The sequence below is a fragment of the Camelina sativa genome, chromosome 6, assembly GCF_030686135.1.
Source record: "Camelina sativa cultivar CO46 ecotype springtype chromosome 6, ASM3068613v1".
Lineage (NCBI taxonomy): Eukaryota > Viridiplantae > Streptophyta > Magnoliopsida > Brassicales > Brassicaceae > Camelina > Camelina sativa.
In genome coordinates, this window is record NC_141885.1 from 17,026,874 (window position 1) to 17,053,613 (window position 26,740).

General features: G+C 36.3%; 2 protein-coding genes and 4 pseudogenes across 2 annotated transcripts; 3 read left to right on the forward strand and 3 right to left on the reverse strand.

Moving 5' to 3' along the window:
- The first annotated feature begins 646 nt into the window (after positions 1 to 646).
- On the forward strand, positions 647 to 1,966 carry LOC147942703 (uncharacterized; annotated as a pseudogene).
- A 787-nt stretch (positions 1,967 to 2,753) lies between these two features.
- LOC147942704 (putative acetyltransferase At3g50280) lies at positions 2,754 to 9,286 on the reverse strand (annotated as a pseudogene).
- A 186-nt stretch (positions 9,287 to 9,472) lies between these two features.
- LOC147942705 (uncharacterized) lies at positions 9,473 to 12,115 on the reverse strand (annotated as a pseudogene).
- An 8,047-nt stretch (positions 12,116 to 20,162) lies between these two features.
- Positions 20,163 to 21,224, reverse strand: LOC147942706 (uncharacterized). Its single transcript, XM_087456168.1, has 2 exons — positions 21,152 to 21,224; positions 20,163 to 21,103 (listed from the first exon to the last, which is right to left on the reverse strand). Exons 1-2 carry the CDS (start codon positions 21,222 to 21,224, stop codon positions 20,163 to 20,165), a joined length of 1,014 nt encoding a protein of 337 aa, XP_087312294.1.
- A 2,613-nt stretch (positions 21,225 to 23,837) lies between these two features.
- On the forward strand, positions 23,838 to 24,909 carry LOC104791252 (ethylene-responsive transcription factor ERF011). The gene has a single exon (XM_010517086.3). The coding sequence runs from the start codon at positions 24,125 to 24,127 to the stop codon at positions 24,596 to 24,598; it is 474 nt and encodes a 157-aa protein (XP_010515388.1). The 5' UTR covers positions 23,838 to 24,124; the 3' UTR covers positions 24,599 to 24,909.
- A 348-nt stretch (positions 24,910 to 25,257) lies between these two features.
- Positions 25,258 to 26,678, forward strand: LOC104699032 (putative acetyltransferase At3g50280 pseudogene; annotated as a pseudogene).
- Positions 26,679 to 26,740: the final 62 nt, after the last annotated feature.

A 26,740-nucleotide genomic window follows, 5' to 3' on the forward strand; every position in this document is an offset into this window, starting at 1 on the left:
TGCATTCGTCAAGGACAGACTTTTAATGGAGACTGTCCTCCTAGCTTCCAAGATCGTTGCCAACTATCATAAGGATATTGTGTCACCTAGAAGTGCTATAGAGATTGATATCTCTAAGGCATTTGACTCTGTTCAATGGCCTTTTGTGCTTAGTATTTTTCGCACTCTGCACTTCCCGCCACAATTTATCAAGTGGATTGAGCTCTGTATTACCACTGCATCCTTTTCAGTTCAAGTAAACGGAGAGTTTTTTGGACTCTTTCGCAGTGCAAGAGGGTTGAGACAAGGCTGTTCTCTATCTCTCTATCTCTTTGGGATGTGCATGCAAGTCTTGTCCGCTTTGCTTGATAAAGCAGCAAAGGAGAGACGAGTTGGTTATCACCCGCGATGTAAGAATATTGGTCTCACACACTTGTGTTTTGCTGATGACTTACTAGTGTTTACTGATGGGACAAAGACGTTTATTGAAGGTATTCTTCAGACTTTTCACGATTTTGCAGGCGTCTCAGGACTGAATATTAGTCTGGAGAAATCTACCCTGTACATGGCTGGAGTCACAGACACTGATCAGGCTGCGATTCTTTGTTCCTTCGCATCAGGAACTCTACCAGTCCGTTATCTCGGGTTGCCTATCTTAACCAAGCGTATGACAACTTCCGACTATACACCACTACTCAAGCGAATCAGAGAAAAAATCAGCAGCTGGACAGGACGCTATTTGTCTTTTGCAGGTTATCTACAGCTCATCAGTTCAGTCATTCAAAGTCTCATAAACTTTTGGATGTCTGCTTTCCGCTTGCCAACAGCTTGCACAAAGGAGATTGATAGTATGTGCTCTGCTTTTCTGTGGTCAGGTCCCTCTCTTAATACCAAAAAAGCAAAAGTATCATGGTCTGATGTTTGTATACCGAAAGAAGAAGGTGGTTTGGGTTTGCGTTCATTAAAAGAAGCAAATAAGGTTAGCTGTTTGAAACTCATCTGGAGAATGTTGGCATCGAACTCTTTATGGGTGAAATGGCTTCGAACTTACCTACTTAACAAGGGTTCTTTCTGGTCTATCAAAGAAAACACTACTTCAGGTTCATGGATGTGGAGAAAGCTACTCAAATACCGAGCATTGGCTGTGGATTTTGTTAGGTATGAAGTTAAGAATGGAGTGGGAATCTCCTTTTGGCATGATTATTAGTCGCCACTGGGCTGTTTATTCACTATTGTAGGCCCCCAAGGTACCATAGATATGGGGATTGGTCTCCATGCCACTGTTGCGGAGGCACTCACTCATCGTCAACAACATCATAGAGCAGACCACTTGAATCAGATAGAAGGAGTTCTCATGACAATACGAAACAGAGGACTTTTGGAAACAGAGGACGTGGTCCTTTGGCGGGGGAAAGGTGATCAGTTTAAGCCTAAATTTAGCACAAAAGAAACTTGGGAGCACACACGGATATCTCGACAGAGGCAGCCATGGGCAACTTGTATCTGGTTTTCCCACAGTACTCCTAAGTTTTCCTTTATAGTGTGGTTAGCAACACTAAACCGTTTGACAACGGGCGATCGCACGTTGTCCTGGAACTCACGGGTAGACGCTTCCTGTTCTTTTTGCTCTACGGCACAAGAAAAAAGAAACCATCTATTCTTCGAATGTTCTTACTCTACGGAGGTTTGGACATGTCTAGTTTCTAAGTTACTTCTCACCAAGTTCTCCACAGACTAGGACAGTAACCTGCATCTCCTAGTAGACACTTCTTTGGGATCTGCTACTCTGTTTCTGCTCCGCTATGCTTTCCAGGCCTCGATTTACTCGCTCTGGCAAGAGCGAAATAGACGTCGCCATGGAGAGACACTAATCTCATCTGCTCAGCTCATCCAAACTTTAGACAGACAAATACGGAACAGGCTGCTCTCGCTTCAAGCTGGAGGGAGTTTCACCCGCTATATGGAGAAGTGGTTAGAGTCACGCTAATGACACCATATTATAAAAGCAATCTCTAGTTTCTTATTAACAATAGAATTAACTACATGTTGTACTTGATGTAAAACCTACTTTTTTGAAATAAATTTTACATTTTATTCAAAAAAAAGAAAAGAAACTGAAATCTCTTAAGGAACAAGGTAGGTTTCTCTAAAGAACAATTGAAAAACTAGAGTTTTTACTATTAATTTTCGGATCTTTTTTCACAAGGAAATAAGCGTCTCTATTTACAGTATATGAATTAGCTAGGTCACAAGATAAGTAAAACTTCCAAAAAGAAATCTTCCTCTTCTGTTCGATCTTGTGTATTTTCCTTTTCTGTGAAGGAGGTCACAGACTCACAGTAAAAGTTGTTTTTTTAAAAATCTGCTCAATCAGTAATCATGTGAGCGTCGGTCGTGCAATGTTTTAGATAAATCGATTGCATGTTGTCCACCAATTTAAATAAGTTTCCGACTTCTACCTTTCAATAGTTTTTTTTTTCTTTTTCTTTTGTCTTATTTAACATGTGAACATCGATGGAGAGCGATCGTTGACCCAAATTCCAATGAGATGCTGCAACATGTCCAGACACGTTTAAACAACTATTCAAGCGTATTGGGTAAAATCCGATCCGGCCTAATGTACCTTATATGGTATGGCTTTGATCTTTAGGTAACTGAAATGTTCGAGCTTTTGATAGAAGAATATGGTGGAACATGGGGTGGGCATATATATGGAATTGTCGGCAGTTTCACCTTGTCCTGTTTGTTTTCGTTTGCTTTATACACTTTCTGTGTTTCCTTTCCGTTTTGGATATCAATAAAATGCATTTCAAATAGCAATGATCAAGACCATAACCATAGCCAGAACCTTACATTATACAACAAAAGAGGCAAATATTGGAAGCCAAAGAGTTTTTATGTCCCTAAATCAATCAATTATGCTCTAAAAATTCCATATAAGCTAGTAGGTTCACTAGTACATCCGACCGTAGGGTAGCCTGAATATCAGTACTTCCTTCATTGATACCTGGAAAAAGTGTAAGCTTTCCATTGAAACTACTCGACGGTCCAGATCGAGCTGCAATAGGTTTGCCCCAACCAAAATCATTGTTGTACACTTCGAACCGGGGAGAGCTTGCGATAGCTATAGTATCACCGTCTACTTTACTGCCACTGAATAATTTTAGGTTCTTAACATTTCTAACCCAATCATCTGCAAAACTTTTACAGTTTTCACTTGTTTGCGAGCCCACTAATTTTCTTATTTCCAGAGCAGCCCAACCTAAGCCACGATCCAACAGCTCTTCCACGGTGGTTACGGCCATTGCAAGATAGATCATATTCCCAAAGCAATCTTTCTCAAGCGAAGGATTTATCCTCTGCCTTAAATCAATCACTAGTTTAAATTGTGTCTCTCATTCTTGGCTCATACCACTGTGTCTGATGATTGATCGCCACATATATACTGAAACCGCTTGAAGAGATGGAATTACTAGGTCGCTGGAGACCTCGCTGTTGGCTTTAGTTTTGAGATCTGAAATATTCTTCTTTGTGAAGTGAAGCATCAAATGTTTCGTACTGTGCACGGAAGAAGATTCACGGCTTGGTGGTGGCGGCCTCTCCGTCATTGATGATAAAAAAAAGAAAAAAACAAGAATAGAAGAGAGAGACAAAAAGTATTTTGCTTTATTGCATATTGCTTCGATGTATACAAAGAGATGACAGAGGTTTGTTTAAATAGACTAAGCACACATTGTCGTTGCCCTATAGCTGGCAACCCTATCACTGTCACGTAGAGTCTGCAATAGTCCAAAACAATTGTACAAGGCAGGTGGGAGCTTCCTGAAGCCTTCACTTTTGGCAGCTTGTACAGCACACACCATATTACCGTTGCTGACTGCAGATTGAACATTGGCATTGGGATTTGCAGGTTTGTTGTTGGGCTTGATAACACTTGAGGCCTTGGTTGCAGACTCTGTTTTGCTGGGAAGCAAAGTGATCTTGCTTTTACCCCCCTTCAAACTTGAGATGAGTGGAACACCAACTCCAAGTTTGTCTCTCAGTAAAGTGAACGCCTGCTTGGGTAAGGACTTGGTGAATATGTCAGCAATTTGGAGAGCTGCAGGGACGTGGCGAGTTTCAATGTAACCAAGAGCGACTCTCTCTCTGATGTAGTGCCAGTCGGTTTCAAAATGTTTGGTTCTGGCATGAAAGGCCGGATTGGTTGTCAAGTGAACTGCAGAGAGGTTATCACAGTGAAGAATTGCAGGACCTGTTTGAGACACATGAAGGTCTTTGAGAAGGGAAGCAATCCAAGTGAGTTCTGCAGCTGTTTCCGCCATTGCTCTGTATTCGGCCTCAGTCGAAGAGCGAGCAACGGTTTGTTGACGTTTTGCACTCCATGAGATGATGTTGGTGTTGAGAAACGTACAAAAACCAGTAGTAGACCTTCTTGTTTCTTTGCAGCCTGCCCAATCACTATCACTATACGCAAGCACTGGAGGAAAGCTTGTTTTGTTGAGACGCAATCCAAACGTGGTTGTGCCTCTTATATATCTCAGTATCCTTTTGAGAAGACCAAAATCTGCTATTGTTGGTGTATGCATTCGTTGACACACAAAATTGACTGCAAATTGAATGTCTGGCCTTGTCAGGGTGAGATACTGTAATTTACCAGCAAGACTTCGAAAATACGAAGGTTCAGGGAAGAGTTCATCCCCTGTTTTATTTGCTGGCAATTGCAGAGGCAGTGGTGTTGCCATAGGGTTACACGCAGCCATCCCTGCTTGATGTAAAATGTCTTCAGCATACTTGGTTTGGCTGAGAAACATCCCCTCTGAAGTGATCTGCACTTGAACTCCAAGAAAGTAATGCAAACATCCGAGATCCTTCATGGAAAACTGTTGTCCAAGAGTTTCAACAAGATGAGCTAAGAGTTCCTTATTACTTCCTGTTAGGATGATATCATCCACATATAAGAGAAGCACCAGAGTATCACCATTATGATGATAGACAAACAAGGATGGATCAGCCTTGCTACAAGTAAAACCATATTCAAGTAGAAAAGTACTGAATTTATCAAACCAGGCCCTTGGAGCTTGTTTGAGGCCATAGATAGCTTTGTCTAGTTTGCATACATGGGAAGGATGCTGTGGATCTTCAAAGCCAGGAGGCTGCTCCATATAGATGTCCTCATGAAGATCTCCATGGAGAAATGCACTCTTGACATCAAGTTGAGTAATTGGCCAATCTTTTGTTGTAGCCACACTAAGAACTATCCTTATTGTTGCAGTTCGAACAACAGGACTAAATGTTTCAAGGAAATCCACACCTTCCTCTTGATGATACCCTTTGGCAACCAATCTGGCTTTAAATTTGTCAAGAGACCCATCTGCATTAAGCTTGATGCGAAACACCCATTTGCAACCAATGATGTTCATAGTTGGTAAAGGTGGTACCAAGTGCCATGTCCGACATGCTCGTTGATTAGACATCTCCTCACCCATTGCATTAGTCCACCGTGGGTCTTTCAAAGCCTCAGCTACTGTTTTTGGCTCGCTAGGTTTGTGAGGGTTAGCCATGAGTAAGTACTTTGGGTTTGGCTTTCTGATCCCTTCTTTGCCTCTTGTTTCCATCGGATGAGCATTTGCAGGTTGAACTGATTGTTGAGTAGTCTCCTGATTGTCTTCGAGTTGTGCTTCTTCAGAGAAAATCTCAGAGACTTCTGCATTACTGTTATGCTCAGTGATCGATTCCTCTGTATCACTTGCAGAGGAACCCTCAAAAGTTTTTGTAATGTCGTTATGCTCTGACTCCTCTGTTGAGTTTGCAGGCTCCATTTCCGCAACTGATGATAGAGGCTTTTGCAAGAATATTGCCGAAGAATCAGATTGGGGAACAATCATAGTAGTCTGAGTAGCAGCTTTCCAGGCTTGTAACAATGCAGATGAGTAAGTGGGCAGCAGGTGATTATACTTACTCTGAAATGGGAAGAAGCTCTCATCAAAAATCACATGACGACTAATATACACACGTCCTGTTGGAGGATATAGGCACCTATAGCCCTTGTAAGCTGCATTGTAGCCTAAAAACACATATTGCAATGAACGTGGTTCAAACTTGTGAGCCGTATAAGGACGTAAACAAGGATAGCAGGCACTGCCAAACACTCTAAGCGACGTATAATCCGGTTTTTGTTGAAACAGGATTTCATAGGGTGATCGAAGACTGAGTGAAGCAGCTGGTAGCAGATTGCAGAGATAATTAGCTGTGAAGAAACTTTCAACCCAGAACTGAAGTGGGACATGACTATGAAACATCATTGATCGACTCAGTTCAATGAAATGTCGATGTTTGCGTTCTGCAACTCCATTTTGTTGTGGAGTGTGAGGACAGGAGATTTGATGTTTGATTCCACACTGACCAAGATGTTGCTTGAATTTGCCACTGATGAATTCACCCCCTCCATCACTTTGAAAAATTTTAATCTTCTTATCAAACTGATTTTCAACTTGTTTTTGAAACAACAGAAATATGTTGTAGAAATCAGACTTGAACTTGAGTGGGAAGAACCAGCTGAATCGAGAAAAATCATCAATAAATACCACATAGTACTTGAAACCTTGTACAGACTCAATGGGAGAAGGTCCCCAAATATCACAGTGAATCTTAGCTAGTGGTTCAACTGAAACAGACTCTGAAACTGAAAACGATAAATTTGAACTTTTCCCCACATGGCAAGGTTCACAAATGGAGTTGATGCTGCTCTTATTGATTGAAATAGCCTTGCTGTTGTGAAGATGCTGGAGAACTCCTTGACTAGCATGACCTAAACGATGATGCCAAATTGAGTCGTCAGTGGCCTTTTGTCTATTTGAGTAGAAGATCTTGTAGTCTTGATTCTCCAGCACATACAGCCCCTCACGTCTTGGTCCCTTTGCTAGAACCCTCATGGTTTGCAGATCCAGAATGTAGACCTTGTGAGAGTCAAAAAATACACCACATGGGTAATCATCACACAGCTTAGATATAGATAATAGGGATTTCTTGACTGTTGGACAAACCAGAACATCATTAAGAGTCAAACTACCTGTAGAAACTGGTAGACTAGTGGAGCCAACATGCGTAATTGGAAGATAATTTCCATCTGCTACCATGATAGAGTCAGTACCTTGATATGGTGTAGCATGTTGCAGAGCAGCTTCAGTTGTGGTAACATGAGATGTAGCACCAGAATCTGGAATCCAGTCTCGACCAGAGGAGTCTGAAACTTGTAAAGCAGCCAGAACTTGAGCCAAATTTTCACCTTGATAGTTGTTGTCAAAACAATTCCAGCATTTAGCAGCCGTATGGCCCACTTTGCAACATATCTGACATGTTGGACGAGTGTTTGTAGCACCAGATTGTTGATTTGAACCAGAACTGACAGCTTGCTGATAGAACCCACGTCCACGAGAAGAGTAGCCACCTCTTCCTCGGTTTGAACCAGATCTATTGTTATAACCCCCACGACCTCTGTAGTTGTTGGTTTGGGATGCTTGAAACACTTCTTGAGTCTGAGCAGCAGGAGTATGGAACACCATTTGAGTAGCAACAACATCATCATCATACGACTGCAGACGAGTATCAAAACCTTCAATTTCATACAGCACTTCAGTAAACGTTGGTGTAGGAATCCGAGACATGGAGTTCTGAATAACCGCAACAATAGGATTGTATTCTCGTCCAAGACCAACCAGAAAACCACAAATTTTTATAGATTCCTCTACTGGTTTCCCAATAGAACTCAGTTGGTCACACACTGCTGTATATTCTCGCACATAAGCAGAAAAGGTTTTACCTTGTTTCCTGATAGCATGAAGCTTGCGTTTGAGCTCAAACTCTCGACTTATGGAGCTTCGGTTGTAGGTGTTAGCCAAGGAAGTCCAAACAGCCAGAGAGGTGGCGAGATTGCAGAAACCACCAAGTGCTTCTTCAGTCAGAGTACCATAGATCCAGGAGCGGACTAGTTGATCCGTACAGAACCAGGCTTCATAGGCTGGATTTTCAGTGGCTCGAACTGTGTCACCAACTGTTCTGTCAACGAACTTCGGCGGAGCTTGATATCGGCCATTTATGAAACCAAGCAGTTTTTGACTGCTGAGAAGAGACTCCACTTGAGTTTTCCAAAGACGGTAATTTGAATCATTGAGTTTTAGAGTTACAGAACTTGCAACATGAACATTGGAAGGGAACGGATATGAATCTGGATATTCAGCCATTCTAACACCTGTTAAGGTTTTAATGCTCTGATACCATGATAAAAAAAAGAAAAAAACAAGAATAGAACAGAGAGACAAAAAGTATTTTGCTTTATTGCATATTGCTTCGATGTATACAAAGAGATGACAGAGGTTTGTTTAAATAGACTAAGCACATATTGTCGTTTCCCTATAGCTGGCAACCCTATCACTGTCACCTAGAGTCTGCAATAGTCCAAAACGATTGTACAAGGCAGGTGGGAGCTTCCTGAAACCTTTACTTTTGGCAGCTTGTACAACACACACCATATTACCGTTGCTGACTGCAGATTGAACATTGGCATTGGGATTTGCAGGTTTGTTGTTGGGCTTGATAACACTTGAGACCTTGGTTGCAGACTCTGTTTTGCTGGGAAGCAAAGTGATCTTGCTTTTAGTTGAAACCGGAATATGGATCGGGTAACCATCCTTTGAGAACAAGAGGCTTACGTTTGAAACCGGAACCACCACTCGAGCAAATCTTGGACCAAGTATGAAAGAAATCCCACATAGAAACTCCGTCTGCCACCATGTGGTTGTAACTGTAACCGATGAATACTCCATCGTTCATCTCGATGACTTGTACAACAAGCAATGGCTCGGGTGCGCCATCACAGTTTTTTAAACCGTTGCGGGGAAAGAAGTCATCTAGGAAACAAGGCACAGAACCATCAGGTTGAAGAATATCACTCACCGAGACAGATTTAGCTTCGGCGTGGAGAAATCTAGCGCCAGAGTCATCACAATCTACAAATAATGACACCGTATTGTCTTCAAGATTCTCCGTCTTCACGAGACGACCCGCGAAAGGGAAGTATATATCTAAGGCAAGAGAGAGAGAGAGGCCTTTAGCTCATTAGCTGAGAGATGAGATTGAAACTGGGATCGGGTTTTGGAAAGAGAAGACCTCTTTGAGGACTACTGAATTGAAGAAGACTGAAGTCAAAAGGAGTAAGATGGATCTTAGTTCGACCGGATTGGTTGCTGTTTAGGGGTCGAACAATGCTCGACGACACTAAAACTACCTCTCCTGCCATTTTTAGCCTGTAATATAATGTGAATCTATGAACGAAAGAAAAAGTTTAACATGGCCAATATATAAAAATACTACCCACACACTACAAAAAAAAGGTCAGTTTGTATCATTTATTTTGAATATTTGCATTACTTATAAATGATGCAAAAGAATTTTTCATCATTTAAATAAATGATATAAAATAGGGTGATGCAAATATTCAAAATAAATGATACAAACTGACCTTTCTTTTGTAGTGTGTGGGTAGATGAGTAAGAGTATAAACCTGACCGGCTCCAACAAATCTTCCAAGGTTTGGAAAAATTAATGGAAGTTCTGAATTCGGTCTTATACTAGTCTGAGGCAGAGGTCGATCATCAACACAGCCATACCGGGTAAATCGTGACTCTATATCATTGAGATATATGGAGCAAAATGTTATACACTCATCAGCTAAATATTGCTCACATATAGAACCTTCAGGTTTAGCGCGATTCCGAACATATGATTTGAAGTGCCCTAGAGTCTTGTAGGTAAGTGAAGTAAGTAAGTTTTCAGTTGTGGATATATAATATATATATGGGAAAAATACCTCTCAATCAGGTACATCCAATGAAATGGAACTGGCCCCCCAAGTTTTGCTTCTTCTGTCAGATGTACTACTAAATGTACCATCACTGTGAAAAATGATGGAGGAAAAACCATCTCCATACGACATAAAGCCAGTACAATACGGTCTTGTAATTTATCAAGCTCATCGATATCAAGGACCTTTGCGGATATATCTCTGAAAAAATGACAAAGCTCGGCAACGACTGATGTAACATCATCTGGCAGCTGATTCTGAATTGCGACTATCAATAAGTCTCTCATTATCACATGACAGTCATGACTTTTAAGCCTGATAGCTTTCGACGATTAACATCAGCACAACTTGATAAATTAGAAGCATAACCGTCAGGAAATTTTACATTCTTTAAGACACTTAAAAGAATGTCTTTCCCCTCATTTTTCAAAGTGTAATCTGCTGCTTTATACTTCCCATTATCATCAGGCCACAACTCAGAACGTATACCTAGCTCACATAGATCTTTTCTAGCACTCAGATTATCTTTCGATTTTTTTTTGTCATCCAAAAATGTGTAAACTAGATTGTCAAACACATTCCTCTCTATGTGCATGACATCTAAGTTATACCGCAACACAATGAATTCCCAATAAGACAACTTGAAATATATACTTTTTTTTCCATTGCTTAGTACTACTTCCTGCAGCAGTACCACTTTAACCTCTTTTCTTTCCAACTCTAAGTAAACCATGGTTCTTACCTAGAGTAACATCAACTTTTCTAGTTGATGAATAATTGCAGAACCTGTCAATATGACTGGTGGAGATCTGGTTTCTATCTTTCCGTCAAAATTATTTTTATTTTGACGAAAGTTATGATCTTGAGGAAGAAAACAACGATGACCAATAAAACAGTTTTTTCCCATGCTGTAAACATTGTCCAGTGGCATCAAAATTGCAGTTTGGACAAGCTGATGTAGTATATGTATTCCAACCCGACAAATTTCCAAGACCAGGAAAATCACTAATTGTCCACAATTCCTTCAACTCTTTTATAAGTGGTTGCAAGTAGACATCAATATCATTACCAGGCATGTGCTTTCCAAGGATAACCATAGAGAGAATCATTGATGTTTGCTTCATTGACATCCATGGTGGAAAATTATAAGGAAATAATATCACTGGCCATATGCTATAACTAACACTCATTGTACCAAAGGGGTTAAAATCGTCAGTCGCCAAACCTAATCTGACATTTCTTGGATCAGATGCAAATTCGGGATATCTTTGATCAAATGCCTTCCAAGCCTCTCCGTCTCTTGGATGTCGAAGCTTACCATCATTGTTACTAGCTGTTGCATGCCATCTCATGTGGGTAGCAGTTTTTTGATGACATGAATAAACGTTGTAGTCGTGGCTTTAGAGGAAAATAACGCAAAACCTTTGTAGGAGCTTTACTTTTTCTCTTCTTTGATCCTGCAGATCCAGCAGATATTGTAGACCCAGCAGGTGTTGCAGACCCATCAGGTGTTGCAGACCCAGCAGATCATGTACTCTTTGTCTTAATCTTTTCTTTCCAACGAGATGCTTTACAAACTTTGCAGATTTTCCTTTCTGCATCTTCCCCCCCAAAACAACATGCAATCATTTGGACATGCATGAATTGACTCATAGTTCAATCCTAATTTGCGAATAACCCTTTTCATGTCACTAAATGAAGCTGGCAATTTGGCATGTGTAAATGCTTCTTTCAGCAAATCAAGCACCAAAGATATCCCCTTGTCGGTAATTCCACAAATACATTTGATATGGTACAGCTTCAGTGCATCCTGCATATAGCTCTTGATTAAAATCAGCAAGCAACTCATCAAAACCTTCTCCTTTTTCACAATTTCCACTTGAAGTTGATGGTCTATCAGTGTCCATAGGTTCCTCAGAAGATCCAGGTTCATATCCACCATCAATATTTGTAGTACTATCTGGAAAAAGATCATTCAAGAGAGTCGAAGTTGAATCTACTTCAACCGGAGCAATATCAGAAGCTACTCTTGCATTACTTGTGACACATATATCCTCACCGTGTAGTACCCAATGTGTGTAAGAACTTAAAAAGCCATACTGCATCAAATCACCATCAATATCTTCTCTCGACTTATATTTCACCAGAGAACAACGGTTACATGGACATTTCATCATGGTTGTTGTTAATGTACCAAATGCAAAATCCAAAAAACTTTTCACCCCTAATATGTAATATTGAGATAAACGTGGTTTTTTTTATCCATGACTTATCCATCAAACCTAAAAAATAGATTAGTCTAGTCTGTAAGCTTTAGAAATTAATCAATCAATCAACGAATGAAAACAAAAGGATTATTTCAAAACTAACCATGAGATTTGAGTTTCTAGAACATACCTTAGATTGTGTTAGACAAGAGGAACAAAACCCAATTGTTCTTCTACAATAATTCTTAGTTTATGAACTTGAATAAATTTGCACAAAAAAAAAAAAAAAACTTTGAAAAGATGAAGAAGCGTGAAGAGCTGAAGAAGAAGACGATGGGGAAGTAGGGTTCTCAATCGATTTTGAGGATATTTGATTTTTGTTTTAAAAAACCAATATATTTGTATATTCATTTTTAATATAATTAATTTTAACATCAGTTTTTTATTGATGTAAATTTTTAATCGTTTAAAAAGTGATTTCACCAGAAATAAATAAATACATCACTTATCTAAATAATGTAAATTTATACTTTATATCAATTCTAAGAAACGATACAATTTAATAAAAAGTAAATCAATTTTAACTAAATAATGTTAAATTAGATAATTATAACATCATTTATAGTTAATTGATGTTATGTCATATATATTTGCTTCACTCGTAAATAAACAATTTAAAATTACTTCATTTAGTTGTGTGATGCAATTTAAATGATACAATACAACTAATTTTTTGTAGTGACATGCCAAAAAGTAGAAAGCAAATCTTATCGAATGTATCTATTCTTTTATTTTTCGCCGTACGTTATATTTATTTAGGGCGAATTTGGTGTCTAACCAAAATTAAAAAAAAAAAAAACAACAACAACAACAAAGAATATAGCATACTAATTGATGAAATTAAATGAGTAACCATTGGCAGTTGTAAAAAGACTAAAAAGGACAGCAGAAAGACACGTCCATGGAAGAAGAAAAAAGAAGCATGGTGATGACATGGCAAAAACCTTGATTTTACCCCTTCTTAATTTTGAATGGTAAATTAACCTCTTCAAATAACTGAGTAAATCTTACAATAGTTTTATAAAAAACATAGCTTTTTTATATAACATGATTGGAATTTTTAAAATCAGCTAAAAATTAATTTTAATATTAAATAGTGTTTAGTTACTCCACTTAAACTATATAGTATAGAATAAAAGTATATATTATAAAATGAAACAAATTTTATATAATAAATCTATAGTAGTGGTAAACATGGTATGGTGGTACTGGTAGTACTAGTAGTGGTGGTAGTTACAATGATAAATAGTATTAGTACGAAAAAAACAATGTTCTATATAGAACCCCATAAAACAAAATAATACTATATACTATTTAAGTATTTAACATAATTTCTAATAATTCAATGATAGTGGTAAATGTAGTTGTGTTAGTACCTATGGTAATGAAGATTGTGGTGATGGTAGCTATGGCAGCAGTAGTCGTGGTTGCGCAGTGACATGGTTGTGGTGATAGTGGTGGTTGTGGGCTAGTGGCCGTGGTGAGAATACAAAACTTTTGAGAGACGAGATAAAAAATTAAAAAAACTAACCATTGTCGAGTTAAACAGATGTTGAAATAAAAATGTTATACCCTAAGTGATACAACATACAGAACCCAAACAAATAGTTTAAACGCATAACGACTAAGAAATTTATATTCTAAGAGATACAATAAAGGCACCTCAAACGACCGAATTAATTGCATACCGAGTATTTTACGTTATATCCTAAGAGATAATAATTATGAAAAAATTGGAACTAAAAATAAAGACTATAATCTAAGAAATACAACTTAAGAGAATTTATAAAATGTTCATTTGAGTAATAGCAATTTTCAAACCCAAAACATATGTTTAAAAGAAGTAAAAATAAATTCAAAATTTGTAATTTCTTTTTAAAAATAGAATAGAATATGTGTTTGTTCTATATAATAAGAGACTTCATCATAATCAAATTAGTTTGTTTTAAAAAAATACTTATCATAGTATAAACAGAAAAAGATCTATGTTTTTAAATGAAATTACATAATTTAAATAATTCATATGAAAACTTTAGTAGTATATATATGTATTAAATCAAATGGGGATGGGAAAAAAAAGAAAAAAAATAATGAAAAAGATGTAGAAGAAGACAAAAATGACAAAACTGTCATTAATACATATAATACAAGGAATATGGTAGTTTGATGGTTAGAGTGGTTAGACAATGAATTATAGTTTTTTTGTTGGTTATGCATTGCAATTCCTCATTTATTTATGGGCGAATTTGCTGTGTAACCAATAAAAAAATGAACAAAAAATATAGCATACTAACTGGAAAAACAAAGCAAATAACCACTAGATGTGGAGAAATGACCAAATTCACCTTGTGTGAATTACACACGCAAGGAGCAACAACTAAAAGAAAGAGAGGGTGACATGGGAGAGAGGAGAGAGAATATACTGTAACTATTTTTTTAAATATATTTTTTGGTCTTTTACCTTTTCAGTGGATTTCATATTTATTATTTTAAATGTTGTTTTCAATTTATAATCTTTATAAAAATAAATCTAGTTTTTTCTATTCTATATATCATGATTTGAATTTTTTTAAACAGACACAAACTTAGCAAAGTAAAAAAATAATAAAAGAAGTTTTGATTTACACATATGACAAATGAAATAGTATAGAACTATATAAAATAGTAATAAATGTATTATGGTCGTGGTAATGTTATTTAAAAAGTGTTAAATGAAACAGACAACGTAAAGAGAAAATTTATACCCTACAAGATACATAAAGAACCCAAATAGACAAGTTTAATATATTTTGAAAAAGAAATGCTATAACATAAAAAAAATATGGCTTAAGTAACTCAACAAGCCAAGTTAAACACATGCCGAATAAGAAACATTATAATGTAAGTAAGATACAAACAATACTATATAGAATCTATCTGAATATAAATGTTATACTATACTACTTTTTATAGAAATCTAAACTAAATTAAAATAATAACAAAACAGAAAATATTTATAAATAGAACATATGAAATGAAATAATATAAAATAAAATGAAAAATGTGAAACAAGCTGTTTTCTAGGAAACATATAATATATGAAACTTAATTTGTCGAGTTTAAAAATTTTCGAAAAAAATGATACTATACCCTAAGAGATACAATATTGAGAATCCAGACTATCAAATTAAGTGTATGCTAAAATTAAATTATTTAATAGAATCTATTTAAAAAAATATAATAAAATGTTGTTATATTCTATATAGTAGAAATAAATACATAATGTTAATTATATATTGCGTTAAAGTTGTTCACTTAAAAAAAAATCAGATAAAAACATAAAAGAAAAAGTCAATTTTTAAGTGAGATTGTGAAATACAAATAATTTGTATAAAATAGATTTTATTGTAAACTATAAATAAATTAATGAAAGATAGATAAGAAAATTGAAAAAATAAAAGAAGAAAGATAAAGGTTAAGGTAGAAGAGAAAATGAGAAAGTATATAACGAGAAGAGAATGGACGTGACTATGTATGTGAGAGAGAGGGGTAGTTGTTCATAGTGTACAATGGGCAAATTTGTCATTATTATAGAAAATACAAAAAAAACTATAAAGTCATGGATATAATGGTTAATAAATTAATTAAAGCTTTTTTTTGTGTTATTGCCAATTTCCCTTTTTTTGTTCCAAACTCAGTACATATTTTTCAAAATGACAAAATTAGCACAAATTTATATTACTAATAAACAAAGGTCAAACAAAATGTTGGAATTGAAAAAATTAGAGAATTGGTGTTCGTTCAACCGGTGAGAGAAAAGTGAGAGAGAACCAGAGCATCGACGGTTTCTATTAACACGACGGCGGAGACTAGACGGATGTCGATTATATTCAAAGAGAATACATCCAACTTTGATTACCCTCAAAGCAAATAGCTTGCGAACGGTGGTGTTGGGGATGTCGGTGGCGCAAAGAAGAGATCTGAGCCACGGTGAGGCTATCATTTGATCGATCCCAAAACCAAGATTTGGTTCCCGTGATGAGAAGGTCTAGTTCTGCCGCAACAGGGACTAATACCACCGCCACAAAGCACTCGACGCGGAAGGTAATCTCAATTTTGGATAATGTATATGAAGCTCTATTGTCAATTCTGGATTATGGTCCTCGATTTTGGATTCCATTCTTAGGTCTCATAGCTTTATTTATTCGATTAAATCATATGTTGTGATTGAATTCCCTTTCTCATTTCCAAAAGTTTCAGATTTCCAGTAGATTGTTGATTTGTGATATGGGTCTCTCAATCATGAACTCTAGTCATTTCCTTGTTTTTGTTTATTTGGTTTCTGGAATTGATAAAATTGTGTTGGTGAAGTGTTTTGATATGGTTGATGCCATCTTCAACCATATCTCTATGTGTGGCTTTCTATGTGTTGTCACAAATTCCATTTTTGTGAAGAAGTTTTGCAAGCAAGGAAAACTCTATGATGTTGAAGCTTATATCCATGTTTTGCTCCCCAATGATCATGTTGGATGCGGTTTTAGTTTAGGCATTTTGGTCGATGCTCTATGTTGTTAGATGGTATCAAAGTGGTGATGATGGTACAGAGACGACGGAGGACGTGACTGAGAGACATGGTGGAAGTATAATAATTTAGAGGTTTAGAGGTAGAAGAAACAAACCAAAGACAATGGTAGAAGTATAATGATGTTTGATTTTTGAATATGTGATTGTATTTCTATTAGACAAGTTAATAGTTGTTGAGGTAGTTGTGATTGAGTTTGCTACATGTTCTCTCTTTAGTTTTCAGAAAATTCAAGAAAGGATTCTACGAAGTTCAGGAAGGATTCCTCAAACTTCTTGAAAGATTTCTTGAATTTCAGGATGACATTCATAAAATGTTTAGAATTCATGATGAAATTCAAAAAGACCTTCGTAAAAAGTGTGGACATTAGTAAACATCAGAATATGCACAAAAATGAAATCTTTACTCTTCATGGATAGAGTAATCTTTGTCATATTAGGCTTTCATAAATGAAATTTATTCATGAAAGATTGAGTGATGTTTAGGAATGGTCCTTTAAAATCCAGGATGGCTTTCATAAAATAAAATAAAAGTGTGAGCTCTTTAACATCTGCCAAGATTCAAACCTGAAGCCTTTATAAATTGTCTAAGAGAGTGTAACCAGTAAGCCAATATGTTCATATGCAAAAAGTATAACAAGAAACATTAATATAGGTTAAATACCAAGCTGGATGCAAACAAAATTATTTAGGTAGAACTAAATGAAGTTTAGGAAAGATTCTTTAATATTTATGATGACTTTCATAAAAAAAATATATATAAAGAGATGGTTAGGACATTGATGAATCTTTGATACATTACCCTTAGTAATGGACTACTCTGTGATTCATTAGGACAAAAGATAAATAAAGAGATTTAAAAACACATTTTTCTAAGTTTAGGAAGGAATTCATAATGTTCAGGAAGATGAACTTAAATTTTATGAAAGTCTTCCCAAATATCTGAAACCAACATCTACATGGCCAACTTTGGATTTGCAATTTGTATGTCTGAAAATGTAGCAAACTCTTGAAGAATATAATCATTAGATGTAGAAAGAGTTGAGAAACTGAATAAGTTGAGCTTGAGTAGTCTTAATCAAATCAATCTTTGTAATCTCCATCTCCTTGTGAAGCATCATTATAACATACTTATAGATGTTTTCAAGCCTTTATTCATCAGTTTATGCTTCTCTTTCCCCATTTCTGCAGCTTCCACCACTGACAATAAATCTTTTCTCTTCCTCATCAAAACAACTTCACCATATCTCTTTCTTCCATCAACCATCACCACCAAATCTTTTTCTATAATGTTTTTATAAAACAACGCACATGCATCTTTCATCAAACCACAAATCACAAACATCCTAACAAGATTACTCATCACAAAATCATCACAGATCAGAGATACGAAGTCACCAGACTCTGTTTCGTCGTACGTTCTCACTGTAACGACAAAGCCCCCGTTGTTGAGTTTGTTTTCCATGGCTCTGGCGATGAGAATTCGTGGGGCTGAAGCGACGATGGTGAAGGAAGGAGGTTTGAAGATGAGGTTGAAAGGTGAGATCTCAGATTTTGATTTAGTGGAGATGGAGAAGCTTCCGTCGATCAATTTAGCAATTGATTGAAGCTTCAGTAGATAGATTTGGCACTTAATTGAAAAGATCTCAGATTGAAATCTTCACCGCAAGCTTCACCATCTCCACTAAATCCAAATCTTTTCAGGAAAGCCTTCAAGAATATGAATTATGTACCAATATGAATTTCAGGAAAGCCAATATGAATTTCATTAAAGCCTTCACGAAGCCAAAAAAAACAAGTATACACACATCCTCACAAAGCATTGATTTCATAATTCATAATTGGAAAGGGAGGTTTTACGTGGACATGTGCTTCCATTATCTCTGCATCACATACGTACACATCAAGACAAATAAGATGAAACTTATTAGCATCATACCCAATACACACATAATTAACTATCTTTTAAGTATGGAAAGAGATCAGTCTATTTGCTGCCTAGTTCATCAATTATTTGAGCCATGAGATGTAATCTTGGTGACTGCAAAGTTCATAAGCAAGCTCGGATAGTAAAAAGCATACAAAAGTCAAAAGAAACGAACCACAACGTTGTAAGAATTTAACTTGATAAATTTTAGAATCAGGACAAAGGGAAGACATATCTCAAGCCTAGAATATGAGCCAGTGTATCAAACATTAGTATACCGGGAATTCGCCGTGCTCAACAAACACAAGGTTTGTTCCCTGAACATTATCACCACCTCAGAATCACCAACACAGGTACATATACAGTAGTAAATTCCAAAATGTTTGAGAGCAGTGTATAACAAAACACTGACGTTATCGTGATTGTGTTTTGCAATGGAACAGAGCGTCATTTCCAATAATCAGTTCCTCGGTGCTCCATCGTAAGGGTCACAAAGATTGAAAACGTAATTAAATTTATCCCACTCAATTCTGAAACTTTAAACCATAACAATTCCAACAAAACAGAGAGCTTAATACACATATAGATATAACAATCCAACAAAACAGAGAGCTTAATACACATATAGATACAACAATCCAACAAAACAGAGAGCTTAATACACATAGATTATGAATCCAAGAATCATAGATTAGACGGTTTGGTGGTCCGTACAGTCCCACTATAGCAACGAAGCTCACCTTCGCTGAGTCCATTTTCGCGGTCATGGCGGTGGGAATTCGCAGGGCTGAAACGACGGTGGCGGTGGCAGAGGAAAGAAGAGGAGGTTTGACGATGAGGTCGGAATATGAGATCTCAGCCGTGGATCTAATGGAGCTGGAGAAGCTTCAGTCAATCGATTTGGCAAGTAATGAAGTTTAGTCGATTGTTTTGGCACTTAATTGAAAAGATATGAGATCGAAAATGAAGATCTCAGATCAGAATCTTTATCGCAAGCTTGGTCGGAGCTATGACTCTAATAATATCATGAGTTTGATTTTGAAAAAATGAATTTTGTTATTTAAATTAAATAATAATTTGAATATGTAAAAATGCTAGTTTTGGAAAATTTGAGAGTTGTGCTAATTTTGGAAGAAAAACCTAGAATTGTGTTATTCTAAGGTATTTTTCTTTTTATATTGTTGTTTAAAAAAAAAAAAACACTATAGACTTATCTTATTTTATTTAAGGAAAAAAAAGTTAAAAATACCTCATTTGTTTCTATTTTGGGCAAATAATACCTGAATTTTTTATGTTGGAAAAATAATACATCATTTAATTAACTAAGGTAAATTAATATCTCAATTTTTAAATGTTGTAAGTTTAATACGTGTGATGTGTTTTATTATTTTAAAATTACAATTTTATCCTTAAAAAAATTAAATTTCTATTTTCTAAAAAATTAAATAGAAAGAAAATCAATAAAACACAACATTTTTAATTTCCATATTTTTAACTTTATATTTTTTTATTAATTTTATATCTGTTTGATTTTTATATGTCCAAGACTTACGATATTGTCATAGTCGGATTATGTAGCATGCCCAAGACTTATGATATTGTTTTTTAAATCATGGATAAAGTACACATCTGACATTACTCTTGGCTTCCTATTCATAGCAATGAAAGCTATTGTCCATTTTCCTTTAATATCAATATGTGAATCGTCTCCAAATCTCACTTTTCCAGTAATAGAGTGATCAAGCTTGTAGAAATATTGTACATCTCCGGTCATGTGATTGCTAGCTCCATTGTCAAGATACCTAATATTATCTTCAATTGTGTTTATCTCAAACTTACTAGGCACGCAACACTTCTCATTCAAGTAGACTACTTCATGCATCATAAGTTTGTCTGCATTATGTGTATCTTTGTTATCACCTTCTTGCGTCTCTTGAAGCTTAAGCAATTGGTCTGGACAATGTGAAGCATAATGACCCGTCTTGTCACACCTAAAACATGTGATTTGTGATAAATCTCTTCCACCATAGCGTCCACAAACTCTACCTCTGTAGTCTCCGTTAAAATCTCGATTTGGTTGAACCATATGAGTTTCTGTATTTGTATACATTAACTTACCCTCATGTACTTCTTCTTCAAAGATTTGTTCTTCATAGGTTTTCAGTCGCCCCACAATATCTATAAAGCATGTGGTGTTAAGATTTAGAACTTGTTCTAGATACGCCACTATGTGTATATATTTTCTACGAGGAAGACACTTGAGAAATTTTTTAACTATCTTTGATTCTTCTATGTTTACACCCAAAGCAATTGACTTCGAAGAGATTTCAGACAGCTTTTTCATGAAATCATCAATTGTCTCAGAGTCCTTCATCTTTAATCGATCAAATTCACCCATTAGGGTTTGTAATCTAGCTTCTCGAACCCTCTCTGCTCCCACATGTCGAGCTCTAATGGCTTCCCATACTTTCTCTGCCAAATCAAGCTCTCCAACTTGTGAGATGAGACTCTCTGGTATTGATTGTTACAAAAAGGCAATAGCCATGTTGTTCTTCTCGCCATCGAGATCGTCTGTAACAACTTCAACAACCCTTGATACCTTATGGACCTTCAACGCGATCTTCATCTTCATTGCCTATACAGTATAATTGATTGTATTTAACATTGGACATGTAATGGAAAAGATCCTCCTACTTCCTTTGGTTTCGTCGTTGCCATGGTAAGCTCTGCCATAGTTTTTATGTGATCTTGCAAGGCTATGGTACCAAATCTAGAATTGAAAGATTAGAGAGAAAGCAAGTTTATAAAAGAATACTTCTTTTTTATTAGCTTTAGAAAATTACTCAAAACTTAAGCTTTTAAACTCTTTCTCAAAACTCATAAGTTGTGCAACAACCTTGCACCTTCTTATATAGAGAAAGATCTAGACAATTTCCTAATTCAAACAGGCAACTTAACATATTATCAAACCAACTAATCCTAAGCCCATATCTCGGTAGAAATGAGATAACTTCTATTTTAAACTTTTTTCAAGCTTACTCCAACACTAACAACATTGATTAAATAACTTTGGCTTTGATTGGTAACATGACTTAACATTGAGTTAAGTTGAGTTATGGACTTAACTCAAAGTTTATTCAAAAATGTTACCAATTAAGAACAAAACTAAATTTTTTTAAGTTGAGTTTGAATAATCATGTGTTATGATTGATGTACAAATTTGAGGTATATCCTTTGTAAAATTGTTAACTCAAAAGATTATTCAACATCATGGAAATTTTCATGAGTTAGGATGTGGTAAGTTGAGTTAGCTATTTTTTTAATTAAAAAAACGAAAATACAGTTATATAAAACAAAATTTTATTTTTTTCTTTAATTCATATATCAATAAAAAATACTTTTTATTTTATTTAATGACTTCTTTATTTAGTTATTTTGAATTTCTTATACTTTGCCAATTTTTTTTTTATCGTTTGAAATCAAATTAGGCATAGTTTAAATATCATAAGATTGTAAATATTATGAAATGCATGTAATTATTTTTATTAATATAACTTATTATTAATATATTTTAATTTATTTTATTAATATATATTTTTTATTTTTTAAAATAATTTTATAAAATGTATTCACTAATACTTTTTAATAGTTATAATTATTAATCATTTTCAATTAAAAATATGAAATAATACATACTGCAACATCTACCACAAAAATGTCACCAGTCAGTAATTTTGGTAAAATTGATAAATCATATTCTTACAACAATTCATTACATCAAACTGCTGTTTTTACCACATATTATTTACTGCAAGTTACATCAAATTATAATATTTTGTGCAACTCAACTTCAATAATTCATGTCACCAATCAGAGCCTTTATAGAGAGATTAATCAACTGTGTTTGGCAGTTGGAAGTTTGAACAACACAATAATTAACTGTATTTGGCAGTTGGAGTTTGAACAACATGATACGTAAATAATAAATGTAATATTTGAAAGCAAATGTGTTTTGACTTTAACTAAACATCCACCCATCCCTATAGTGCCGGGGCTGCATCCACCGTCACAATTTATGAGTGTAACAAAAAAGAGCATGCGAAATTTTTCTTGTACGTGAGTGAATAAAACGTCAAAACTTAAGATACTATCGTTAAATCTCTATTACGTTGAATTAGTCAATTCAGGATACTGATTTTTTATCTAATACATATCCATTGTCAAACTTAAATAAACGTTAAGACTGCAACAAATAAAACAGAGCATGAGAATCTTTTCCTGTTACATTCCTATAAATAATCGTTAAAAAATTAATAGTACGACTATTATTGTGTTAACACGACAAAAAACATAACGATTGGTTAATAAAACAATAATAAATATAATGGAAATGAGCCGCCCTCGTGTATAATAACCAGCACGTCGTAGCCTGCGTTATGTGCCGACCGACATGCGGAGCCCGCAATACGCAATACCAAAACTCTCCCCTGATGCTACGAACGTACTGTCGCTGTTACAGAGAAGCTTCCAGAGGCCTCTACAGATACAGGGGACAAAACGGACAATGTCTTGTAATACGTATCACATCATTTACGTAAACACGTAAAAAGTCAATTACTAACGGTATCCAGCCACCGACTACCGACCAATACCATAGGGGGGGGCCTGGGGGCCACTGCCTGTCCTCGTCTCCTTTTGTTTTGTTTATATGGGGCGTGCGTATACGTACGCGTATATGTCATTATGATATGATTCGTCTATCCAATAAACAAATTATTACACGTAAATGAGATCTTGCACACACACACACAAAAAAAACGTAAATGAGACCATTCGATGTTTTTTTTTTTGTTTAATCTCAAATTTTGGATTTTGGATTTTGGTTGGCTCATGCAGTCATGCTGGTAATATATAGTTTTATATAAATGATTATAGATCAATACATTTTATATTTTTGATCGTAGTTCGTTCATCATAAGATGCAAAATTTGATTAATAAACATATAGTTTTGTGTTGCCATCGTGGAAACAAGCTAGCTAACAAACAAAATCAGACGATTGGTGTATATATAATACGATGATTATTTTCATCATTATAGTGAGACAGACGTTATTTATATCAATAAACACTCCAAAAACTGGATCGTACTCAATGATTTAATTTTATTTTTTTTCGTCACTCAATGATTTAATATTCGGTACTAAAAGACGAGTCGTCTATTCTTCCACGACTTTTCTCGAGCTTATCACAAACAAAGCTTTCGGATCTTTTTTTATTTATGAAATAAAATTTTCACCTAGGTTTAGGTTTATACTTTATACTATAGTCAATTATATGTTTAATAATCGAAACAAAATTTCAACTTTAACGCTACGTCGTCATTGATTTTGGGAATTTTCTCCTCCAACTACAAATGCAGCCTCTTTTCAACTCGCATATATATATAAGAGAATCTTGATCAAGAAATCAGATAATTTCCTTGAACCCACTTTCTAAAGTCCTCTTCTTGGAAACTCAACTCCGAAGCCGCCATGGATGGTGGAGTAGCAGCCGCAGCAGTTGACGTGGGTGGCGCAAGGAAGAGAGAAAGACCATTCAAAGGGATAAGGATGAGGAAATGGGGTAAATGGGTTGCGGAGATTCGTGAACCAAACAAGCGCTCAAGGCTCTGGCTAGGCTCTTACTCTACTCCTGAAGCGGCTGCGCGTGCGTACGACACGGCGGTTTTTTACCTCAGGGGACCAACCGCTACGCTCAACTTCCCCGAGCTTATACCGTGTATCGAAAATTCCGCAGCAGAGGACATGTCGGCCGCAACGATCAGGAAAAAGGCGACGGAGGTCGGAGCTCAGGTGGATGCTATTGGGACGACGGTGGTACATAACAACAAACGCCGCCGCGTTTTTAGTCAGAAGCGAGACTTTGGCGGCGGGTTACTAAAGCTTGTTGACTTGAACAAGCTACCCGACCCGGAATATCAAGATGACAATTTGGTGACAAAATAAAGTTCTTATTACATCTTACAGTTACAACCGTGACCGTGACTGTTGCTATCGTACGTGGGGCTTGTGTTATATGAAACGTGATTACGGAAAGATTCCTCTGTTTCGTCATTGTATTGAAACTCAATTTCAACCCGCAAGACAAAACTCTGTGACTGTACATATTATTCTGAGTAGCTAGTTAATTATGAGATTCTTGTTAATATCTATCAATTGTTTGGTAAACACCAAAATTATTATTGTAACGACTGTGTAATACTTCGATTATAATCACATCAAGCTAGTAAAAAAAGTTTGATATTTTGTGAAGAAAACGTGAGTTGATTGGGAGGTTCGGGGGATTAAAGGTTACTCGAAACGTACTAGGCACAAATTTATGTATATACTACCACCCAAAAAAAAATCTAAAATATCTTTAAATTGTGTGTTTGGATAGGTTTATAAGAAAATCTAAACATTAAAAATTGTTAGCAAAGAAAACAAAATAATTTCCCTAATGTTAATTGCATGGAAAAATATCAAAAACATAGACATACACATGATTTATGTCCTTTATACACACGTAAGTACTTGGATAAGATTTGTTTTCTGTCTTGTGGTATGTGGATATCATCTCAGATTAGCCTGAGGTTTAAGATTATATAAGCTGAGCCTGAGGCTTAGTTTCACAGAACAGTATCACACTAGTAGTAGCTAGAAAATGGCAGATTTGGTCCTAATCTCCTCGAGCATTGTTCAACCCGTAAACAGCAGCCAATCGGGTCGGGCAAAGATCCATCTTACTCCATTTGATCTCACTCATCTTCAATATGATTATCCTCAAAGAGGTCTTCTCTTCCCCAAACCCGATCCTGACTTCCATCTCATCTCTCGACTAAAGACCTCCCTCTCTCTTGCCGTAGAGATCTACTTCCCTTTCGCAGGTCGTCTCGTCAAAGTGGAGAATCTTGAAGATAACTCGGTGTCGTTTTACATAGACTGTGATGGCTCAGGCGCTAGATTTCTCCACGCCGAAGCTAAATCAGTCTCGGTGAGTAATTTTGTTCAGCCTGATGGTTCTATTCCCGGTTTCATACAATACTTCTTCCCCGCTGACGATTTCAAGAGCAGTGATGGTATCTCGGAGCCCTTGCTTGCTTTACAAGTCACGGAGATGAAGGATGGAGTTTTCATCGGATTCTGTTATAACCACATGGTACCAGACGGTGCTTCGATGTGGAGCTTCTTCCACACGTGGTCCAAGATTTGCTCGAGTGGTTCGGGTTCAGATCATCAGCCTCTTATTCTTAAAGGATGGTTCCTCGACGGGCTCGATTACCCTATCCATATTCCAGTTTCAGAGACGGAGAGGCCACAGCCAAACCGTGAACTATCTTCCGTAGCCGTTACGAAAGAGGGTTTTTCACTTCGCAAAGAAGAATATTTCAGATCTCAAAGCTAAAGCCAACAGCGAGCTTCGCTTAAGTGACCTGAAAATATCATCTGTTCAAGCTGTTTCTGCGCATATGTGGAGATCTATCATCAAACACGGTGTTCTGAGTCGAGAAAAAGAGACGCATTGCAAATTAGCAGTGGACTTGAGACAGAGGCTGAATCCTCCACTCGAGAAAGAGTGTTTTGGGAATATGGCCTATCTTTCATCAGCTATAGCTACCGTGGAAGAGCTTCTGGATCATGGGCTAGGGTGGGCTGCTTTGCAAATTAATAAAGTAGTGAAGTCACAAACTAATGAAAACTGTAAAACTTTTGCAGAGGACTGGATTAAAAACGTAAAGAACCTAAAACTAGGCGTTGGTGGTAGAGTGGCTGGTGACACTATAGTTATTGCAAGCTCTCCCCGGTTTGAAGTGTATAACAATGATTTCGGTTGGGGAAAACCGATTGCAGTTCGAGCTGGACCGGGCAATAGCATCAGTGGCAAACTTGTATGTTTTCCGGGAATCGATGAAGGAAGTATAGATGTTCAGGCGACCTTATGGTCTGATGTACTAGTTAATCTACTAGCCGACGTGGAATTTGTAGAGAATGTAACTACTGCATGATTTGATTTGGTTGAGAATAAAACATATCATTTGGACATGCACACCAAAAATACTATATAAACCAATCTGGACGAGCAACGATCCAAACTAACTCCATTTTCAC